The 10,458-nt window shown below is 33.8% G+C and overlaps 1 protein-coding gene across 1 annotated transcript; it reads right to left on the bottom strand.

The window, feature by feature from the left end:
* Positions 1–1,940: 1,940 nt before the first annotated feature.
* On the bottom strand, positions 1,941–9,462 carry LOC132745490 (G-protein coupled receptor GRL101-like; the record flags this gene model as incomplete). The annotated part of the gene is made up of 8 exons (XM_060734439.1): positions 1,941–2,087; positions 2,683–2,918; positions 3,175–3,214; positions 3,943–4,070; positions 4,357–4,886; positions 7,197–8,241; positions 8,513–9,028; positions 9,346–9,462. Coding segments are annotated over 8 exons (2,759 nt in total), but the record flags the coding sequence as incomplete, so codon positions are not given.
* Positions 9,463–10,458: the final 996 nt, after the last annotated feature.

Genomic DNA, 10,458 nt, shown 5'->3' with positions numbered 1-10,458 from the left:
CAATTTTATGATTTTAGGACCAGGTATCCATAAGTCGCTGGTGAAATATACCTACCCAAATTATACATAATTTATTGCTTATAACGGGTGTCCTTTGTCGATTGGTTATGGTCGTTGACTTCAAAACCTCTTGCAACTCACTACTGTTTATTTGAACTTTCGATTCTTTCATGTGAGCAAGGTATCTAACAGATAGCTAACGGAACTTCGGTGGTTGTTTCATTTAGCTTAACTATGGGGACAGCTTGATTATAGCTGAACGCAGACTGCCACCTCCCGTCGGCGATGATTGCTTGCCCATTACAACAGAAAAAAGAGATACTGCTGGCATGTTGATATATATTAGTTTCTTAGCATCAGTTTAATGTATGAAATAACCATCATGGACATTTCTGAATTTTACATAGAGGAATATATAAGTCGAAGGAAATGTGGCGTGTAAGTGCTATTTTTTTTAGAAGAATTATGTAACACGAAATAATAGTTATGTAACTTGGCAATGCTGATGTGGACACTGCGAATCTTCCTAAAATTGATCAATTCTCACTTTATAGCAATCTGTTAATGAGAAAACTAACGTCCTGTATAATCGTATGGACCAAAAGGGAACCGTGATAGACTGTGAGTGATATAAATGCGAAAAACATTGCATTGTGTCAATATTCTGGTATACAAACAACAACAATATTTTCAACAAGGAACAGGTTTTACTACAACTTTACAACAATTCGTGTAACTCATACTTTGAAGTAAACAAAGGAATATGAAGTATCTAAAACAATAATACGCTCGTAGGCTCAAATCACCTGATGTCGCATACAGAATTTCTTTAAAACACCAAATCAAAAAGGTCTTTGAAAAGTTGATCCAAATATCAAATCCTGATCATAAAATAGATACTTAAGGGAACTCCACTGAGGTCCAATGACCTTAAGTAAAAAAGAATTATTTCCTTAATTCATCTGGTCCACTTAAATTCGAAATCAAGCATGATGATGATACATAAATTGACACTCGATTTTTGTGCGATTTATAGCCGATTTGAGTGAAAAGCGTTTCAGCAGCCAATTTGCACAATAAAATTGAATTATTTCTGGGAAACGGAGTGAGCGAATGATCTTAGATTTGTTCTAGACATAAATCTAGTTATACAAAAATCTTCAAAAAATTGTTTCGGTCCCTTCACGTCAAAAAACCTCAGTGTAGTCCTTTTAATTTGATAATTAAAAAATTATGAGATGTACTTTATTTGTGTTTTTTTTTTTAATTTGAGTTACTTTCATTATATTGAGTATATTTTTTTGTTTGTATATGTACCATATTTATGTGTCACCATAGTGCAGTAGAGGGTTAACTCATATTAAATTATATAAGGGGTAAATCATTTACTACACTAAGGTAACAATATAAGCGTTCTAAGATTAAAGCTAATTTCATACAGCAAGGTTCTTTGATATTGATTGTTTCTTCGTTAATACTGGGCCATGTTCCTACGTATATAAAACAAAAAGTCACAATTTTGATACAACATTATTACGTAATAACAGAAGAACAGCAATAAATTTTACACATTTTTCTGCGTTGTATGTTGAATGAATCGTTCTATTTCTGTTATATCACTAAGCATAGTAAGTTAATAAAGTCCAAATGCAACAATGCAGTTTACACAAATCTAGAAAAGGGTGATCCCACTCTCGATTGATTTAAGAGATGTTTATAACAATAGCATGCAACAATAATAACAATACCATTACAGTTTCAAAACAGGAATATTCATCAACTCAAAGATAGTTAATAATCCTCATACCAGTTTATAATTTCTTTGGTAATCATTGGCATTTCTTGAATAAGCTTTTCGACAACATATACACGTCTATTTCATTTAGTTAATATAGGTTTTCGTTAACAATATCTCACTTAGCAAGCCAACATTATATACATCACTTTAATCGGTAAGCATAAACATTCCTTAACATGACCTCAGTAAGCTTTCCAACATCGTAGATGTCATCGTAAGCATGGCCACCTTTCTTCACTCTTGTTGACAATACAGAAGGTAGGCTCATAATAGTGGCTTTGCCCGATATCTGAAAATATCAAACATAATGTTAAAACTTGATTATTTGGTTCAATCGCCCATTATAAACATCGTCAGTATATTTAATCTTGACATATCGGCCGTAAAAAATGTGTCGTCTATATCATACTGTTACTGTTTTAGGGTGTTTTCTATTTCTTATAACCGATCAGAATTAGCGCTTCATATATACATGCAGTTCGAAATTTACTGCACGGATATCCTGTACTTGTAAATGGTAATAAACTTATAAAAGAATCGGCGAAAGTTATGATGACATGTATGATATCAAGTTCAGTATGAACAATGATAGTTAATAAAGGTGTTAATTCATGCAGTGTCATTTATTGCATTGAAGTTTTTAATATTGTCAATTTATATAGTATGGTGTTCAATATTCGATATGAATTTGATGAAAGCGGCAAAACAGTCGTTTTGACACGTTATTCTTTATAATTATAACAATTGGCCGAAACATGCAAAACATGCATACATGTAGCATTGAAGCTAACCCAGTTCTACTGTTTTAGAAATTGAATGACTTTCAATAAAAGCATTATTTTAAGCATGGCAGAGTGTTTATCAACAAGCGTTACTTCTTTTACCTTTAAATCGGATGTAAGTGGCACATCAATGTTTTCCACCGAGACTTGACCGTCAAGAACAAGACCGTGCTCATGAACAATTTCTATATAGCTTACAACGTTGTGCACAATGAAGGCAATTTCTTTGATTGAGAACCTCTTCCGATCAAGAACCTTGTCTAGGCTGTTGGGTCTGCTAGAACGAAGTCTCCTCTGTATAAAGTATGGCAGAACGTCCATTATAACTTTTCCACCTTCTGCAAATTTTGATAATGTTCAAGAGTTTAAAAACATACACTTAGAAATTCAGTCCTATCGGCATTTCATTTGTATCTTCATATTAAATAAAACAAATAACAAAGTATTAGTGTTTATTATAATTGTTTAGTTGTATTATAACATAAGGATTCATGATAATCCTAAATCAAGGAAAATATCTCTTCAACATTCTAGAAGCTTAAAATTGTTCTGAACATTAGAGGCGTAACTAAAATAATGTTAAAAATTATATACCATCCGTGTGACTTGCCTCCTTCGTAGAGTGGGCTATTTTCTATTGAACAGAAAAAGAAAATACAATTTATGACGAATTATAAAACATTTTCTTATCATATCATCGACAAAAATACTGGTTTGCTATGTTAAATTGATTTTGAAAAGCAGATATATAGACTAAAACTAAAAATTAGTGTTATTTGCAAACATAAAGCTTTTGCGTTATTGTTTAAGGAAGGAAGGGACCGTCCGTAGCAGAGTCTTAAGCAGAATCATTGATTTAAAAGCGCCTTTGGTGCGAATCCCGCAATCGTTGTTTTCATGTAAGGAACCATTTTATTTTTGCATGTGAGGAAGCTATCATTATACTCAGATGCCCGTTCGTGCCTGCAAATATGCACGGGGGAGCATCTGAGGTCTTCCTTCATCACGAAAGCTGGGAAATCGCCATATAGCATTTACTGTTTTGGTCCGACGTTCGGTTTTACGAAAAATGTTAATGGAAAGGAAACTATCAAATGAGATGCTTTTGTTTAAAACTGTCATGTAATAAGTATTTAAATGTTACTCCATTCTTTACCTCTATAATTCCATTCTTTAGCTCAATAAAAAGATCAAAGCCTATGAAGAATAATTATTTTATTATTGTAAAATGAAAAATCATTTTAATATGCATATTCATACCATATATATTTAAGCACCTTAGAAGATAAGGTAAGTTTCCACTTTGTAAATCCTAACTGCAATATTCAATACCATAAGATAACAGAAAAAAATATATGTTACCTTTGCAGAGATTATAGCAGAGAATGTGTACATGAACGGATTCAGCGCCGAATTAATTGGCAGGATAAGAACCGCTGTCCAAGCATACATCTCCCCGGGAATAACGTGCCCTGATAAAGCCAGCAAACCTGCGTATAAATGATGTATTAATAATTATTCATACACAGTTATTCAGGCACTACATGCTAAATTAAATTATCACATCATTTGTCAGTCTGTATCATTATAAGACAGCTTCAACATGAAATCTTAGTTTCTATAGTCATAGCGGTATACTATAGCGCAGTCAATGCAAAGCAACTTAAAAACAATTAAACAGGAACAACTAACCTTTCTAATGAATAAGATTTCGTATAAATGATTATGTAAATAGAAAGCAGGGTTAAATCAGATTATATAATCAGTTTAACATACCCATTAAGCCAACAGGGAACCAACACATGAAGTCGGTTGCAACAAGTAAAAGAAGATTCCTTGCCACCTTTAACTCGTTGCTCCGGGACATGTTCAAACGTTTCTTCGACTGATTATGTTTATGGACCTCTATGTAGATAAGCAGCTGACCAACAGTGATGAGTCCGAAAGTGATCAAATTGAATCCAATGTAAACAATAACGGAGTACAGCCATCCTGGTGGCCTGTCACGTGTAAGTGGCAATGCAAGACATACGCCAGATTTGCTGTAGAATTTGTTGTTGAAATAATCTGTATACAAAACAGGTACAAGAGCAATAAGAACAGCAATCACCCATGCAACGGATGCCGCTAACAGGGACGTATACGTTGATAAACGGTATTGTCCGAAGGGAAATTTTATAACAATAACTCTATCGATGGTGATAAGGCACATGAAAAGAACGCTTGCTTCTGATGATAGTGTTGATAAAACTCCAGCAAACTGACACCAACCACTGTTCCGCCAGTACTCGTCTATCTCAATATACCTACGTCATAGAAGAAAGGATTGAAGATAAATAAATGTGAAAAGTGTTTGTTGAACCATATCACGTATCACTCATACATATAGTTATGAACTCGAGTTTAAAATTATTGGTACCGGCGCTACAAAATGTTATCCTCTATGAAAGTAATACTGAAAGCGAATTCGAACAAATTTTCACTTTTTATTCAATCAATTCTACAGCGTAATGCCATAAATGCGTCAAGTTTCTTAAATGGCGACATATCCGTTTATATGCAGCGGGTTCATATATGTATGGCAAATGTATGATAGATATATACATTTTATCTATATTTAGACATGTCAAGTCTATTGTGTGGCGTGACTTATATTTCCAGAAGTTTGTAGAGCGCGGTTATTTAGATCACTGTTAATAAAGGCTAAGCACGGTCGTGAAAATTCCAGTGAAACGAAAAGAAATATTATTGAGCTGATTGAAAGCAGATTACGTGCTAGGGATGTTGCAAAAAGATTAAATATTAGTGAGAGCACTATTTCCAGGGTTTAAAAGCGATGGAAACAAACGGAATACATTGGAAATGACCATCGACATGGCAGACCAAAAGTAATATCGGATCGCGACAACCGCACTTTGTTAAGGATTGTAAAAAACAATTCGGAGATCTAGTTTGAAGTGTATTACAAGCAATATTAATTAAATAGCACATGTGAAACTTTCTACTTTCTGTACAGAGGATACTTCATTACTATTGATATAAACCACGATCCGTCAGGTAAATCATAGGAATAAAGACTGTTAATAAGAAAAAGAGGTAAGCGTGGTGTAGGGGTAAAATACATTGGACAATTGATAATCAGTGGAAAAATGTAATCTTTTGTGTTGAAAAGATGGTTGTTATCTAACCTTGTGGGAGAACAAAAGTTTGGAGAAAGAGCTCGGAAAAACTGGCGACTTAAAAAGTGCTTAGGATATTTTGCTGACGGGCCGCAATCAACCATCAAAATCATGGTCTGTGGTAGCATTACTTATTATGGAATTGAAACATTAAATGGTAACATGAACTCTAAACAATACATTGAGATTTTAGACTCGAATCTGTGGCAAGTTATTGCGGAAGTATTTGCTATTAATACCTGGCTCTTTTGGGATGACAACGCTCCGTGTCAGTCCGAGGAATGGAAACATAGAAACCAAATACCCCAACTTAGTTGGCCCCCACACTCCCCAGATTTGAGTTCTATTGCACATGTTTTGGCAACTGGTGAAAATACGTTTTTATCTAATACATAACGTCAACTTGAAGGCTCAATTGTTACATGTGTGGAATGAGGTGCCATTACATTATATCCAGAAGTTGTATGGTAGTCTACCCCGAAGATGTCGACAGGTCATTTTTCAGAAAGGAAATATTACAAATACTAGTTTCATCACATTTTTTTAGGTTAGTAAATCAATTTTATAGAGATAATAGTTCCTACCGCACCGCCATTAAATAGCTTGACTCATTTATGACATGACGCTGTACTTGTTAGTTTAAATATCAGAGTAATTATACTCTATTACACCAAAAAGTTTCTCTATGATCGACTCAGGTGGTTCGAATGGATATTTTAAAAAAAGCGTACACATCTAGAAAAAAATGAGATCGCAGAGAGCACAGAAAACAATAGTTAAGAAGTGAAAATGACAGACTAGCTCTGATATATAGAGTCTGTTAATTAAAGAGAGATTACCGTAGGTGCAACATCTCTCGAGCCCCTAAGTACCGGCTTCAGATTTAATAATGCTTTAACACTTAGTGATATCGATGGACCAGAATAATATAACGACATTGAGATGACTTAAGGCGCAACATTTAAGATTATCATCTGCTGATGTAGGTATAGATATCTGAAAGGTTGCAGTCCTTTGAGATCAATATTACAAAATATTGTTTTGGGTTCATTCATGGATGTTATCAATATTATATAAAAATCTGGAAGCAAAGTGATCCTTAGGAAGCATTAATCACAACAAAATTACATAAGAATTTCAGACTCGGTTTGATTGAATCTGTACATGAGGGCTAATGAATAAGTGCAACATCCCTCACGCCCCCTAGCACCGGCTTGAGCGGTACTCAAATCTCAACACCTAATAGTGCTGACATCAATGATAATTACACTTACTATCACATCATAGATTCTGAGACATGAACATTAGTTTTGGCGATGTTAATGTACAAGATACATTATCAAAGCAATCTTGTAAAACATTACAAATATGACATGAAATAAAATTATATAAGGTCTTTATTGTGTTTTGTTTATATTTGAATAAAAGACTTCTTACCTATCCATAAACAATTTATCTGCTGTCGCAATGATAAGCATATAAATTCCCATAAGCAAATCAGAAACTGCCAGATTTGTGACAAATATTCCGTATCCAAGTTTCAGCCTATTTCTGTCGTAGATGAGTCGATAAACTATAGACAACACATTGCCAGTGAGAGCCAACAACCCTATTGTCCACATTAATCCTTGTAGCGTAGTGTTTCTCATCAGGTGTGTACATGATGAAAATTCATCTTTATATGGTAAGCAGTTTTCTTCATTCAAGTACCCAGGTCGAATACAACAAAACTTATAAGCAGACGTGACAAGTCTTTTCACCCCATTTACCCCGTCAAACATTCTTTTCGTAAAAACAGACACTGGATTATCTTCAATATTTAAATTTTGACAAGTTAGTCCGCTAAACGTTAAATCGTCTATATATGTTATCTTGTTTGATGCTAAATGAAGACTTTGTAGAGTTAATCCAGCGAATGTATATGCATCCAAACGTTCAATTTGGGCTTTGTTAATAGAAAGTGATTCAATGCTAAGACTATTGAATGCCCCAGGTTCTACAACTCTTAACATTGTGTTTCCTGACATGTAAAGCTCCTTTAAGTGATGTAAGTAGATAAAAGTGTCACGGGATAATATTGTGAATTTGTTAAAACTTATATCTAATTTCAATAAGTTGGTGAATTGTTGAAATGAAGATTTAGATAATTCTCTTATCTCACATCTTGAAACATTAAGTGAAATCAGTAGTGATAAACCTTTTCTGTTCTGTTTCCTTAGAATGTCAGCTCCGTGATGTGTTGAGTTGCTTAGGTCTAAAATGCGACTCGAGACTGGTACGACGATTGTCTGGTTATTGTTTTGAATATTTGTACATGTTACGATACCAGGTTTACACTTACATAACTCTGGGCATATGAACTCACATAACTCCTCGTCGTCACCATATGGGCAATGCTGTTTACCATCACATACTTGTTCGTGAGGAATACATACCATACTCAGACTACATCGATATCTATCTTTACACTGAAGTGGTTGACCTGAATAAAACGAAAGTTCTTTCAATTATATTTCCTAGTTTTCTGTTACAATACGAAACATGCTTTATGACATGTTTCCTCTTTTGAAATCAATATTTCAGTCCAGATTTCTTATTCTCTGTGAAACAGAAATGTACATTGACTTACAGTTACTACTTTATGCTGGTTATTACGGTGAAAATGACGTACCTGTATAATGCAAATATGTTTATAATACTATAATTACTACTATTTGGAGGTTTTAAAGATAAACATGAGGTATAAAACAAACCTTTGCATATACTTGGAAACAATGCTTTTCCAAGTGTACCGAGAATTTCATAGTCTTCTATTATTAATTGAGTAACATCATCGACATCGGCAGCTTTATATGCACCGTGTCCGATGACAATGCGGTATCTCAATGGTTGTCCGGAAGAATTTGACATTCCAAAAAGATTGAATGTGTATTTCTCCCTTTCTGTGTACTCGGAAACATCAGATACCCAGATGATTGCAGTTTGTTCTTGCTCGCTTGGTCCAGGAAAGTTATCGTTGGTCTCATTTTCATAAAACTTTTCAAAAATTTGACTAGGGTGCTCACTATAACTATTGATAGTTGAACTTTCAAAAACATATTTACTATCAGCCGTTGATAAGCGAATTTGTAATGTTCTAATAGTGCTATACTTGGAGTAAAGTGTTCCACCCAATCTAGTAGCAGTTTCGAAGAGCAGAGTTGCTCTGCTGTATGGAAGGAAATCAGTACTTTCAGTAACGATGATTATGTCTCTCTTAGCATGACATTCTAAAAAGAAATTTTAAACGTTAGAACTATTGGAATTTATCTGGTTTTAATCAGTGGTCCACATTTTGATACGTTTATACACCATGAATAACTAAGCAAAATTCGAACGTAAGACCGCAAACTGCATCCAATACATTTCAAAAGTTCTTGAATTTTAGAAATAATGTATACGATTAAATTAAAACGAAAAACAAGAAGTTCCAACACTTTATTGGACATCTTAAATATGAATTTTTTATAATTGATAATGTGAGGGCACAAGGCAAGGTTGACCAATGGTAGCTAGATCTGTGTGAATGTACATTGCAATTCATTACCACAATACTGTTCGTCTTGGCCATCTCGGCAGTCTATTCGGCCATTGCACACATTCTTCATAGGAATGCAATAGCTGTCTGTACATTTAAAATAATTAGGCGGACATGGCACATTTTCTGTAAAAAAAAGTCAATAAAAAAGCAAACATGTTTAAACGATATTCTCCAGACGGAATCTGATATATACAAAAGTTATGATAGATAACGCGGATCAAAGAAGTTATTACAAGAAAGAAAAAACAAAACAAAAACGAACACACGCATTATAAAGAAATTCGTGTCGCATAACACCTTTATTCACTTTATTACGTATATATTCGCGTTACCACGACTTCTGTTTCGCTGAATCACATCTTTTTTTCTGTTTATAACGCCTTTATAACACCTCTTACATTATTAAATTTTATTATATTCGATATTATGGGGCTTTTGTTGAAAAGTGATTAAGTGATAATCGGCAAGAAACTTACAATGTATCTTAATCATCAAAAATAAGGTAAAGCAATAACAAATTTGAAAAAGGTCGACAACAACAGTTCTTTTGAAACTATTGACAAAATATTTAAAAAAGATTACCGCAGTTTTGTAAATGTGTCAGAGTTCGGCACCCAGTAATTATGCTGTTGTCGTCAAATTCGTATAAACATCGTTTGTCAGGATCACTCACTTTGCCCTTTGAACAATGTATACTTTTGTTCCATGTTTTGAATTCTATAAGCATAAAATATATTGAAGGTAGCTACGATTTTTATAGTCAAAGATTGTTGTTTTCAGACGTTGCAATGTTATAAATTACCTATACGCATTCTAATATTCGACATAAATAGTAAATATACACACACGATGACTCGCAGTCGAGGTGTGATTTGAACAAATCTGTGATCCCTATTTCAAACGATTACAGCATAAGTTACATAAGTTTCATATAAACATGTATCTATTAAACATCATTTATAAAACTATTCATCTGTTTTTGTCTTTTACTACAATTTTAAGCCAGCTAACATTAGATTACACATGTATATTTGTTTGAATAGTTTATAGATATAAAGAAACGTAGTATTTATTCGTTTTTCAGCTGTGTAATAGCATTGGTTTGTGGTCATGAATTCG

Source organism: Ruditapes philippinarum, unplaced genomic scaffold (genome assembly GCF_026571515.1).
Source record: "Ruditapes philippinarum isolate M1 unplaced genomic scaffold, ASM2657151v2 ctg21770_1_1_1_1, whole genome shotgun sequence".
NCBI lineage: Eukaryota > Metazoa > Mollusca > Bivalvia > Venerida > Veneridae > Ruditapes > Ruditapes philippinarum.
Note: the sequence above shows the minus strand (reverse complement) of the source record. Positions and strands in the feature narration are given on the sequence as shown.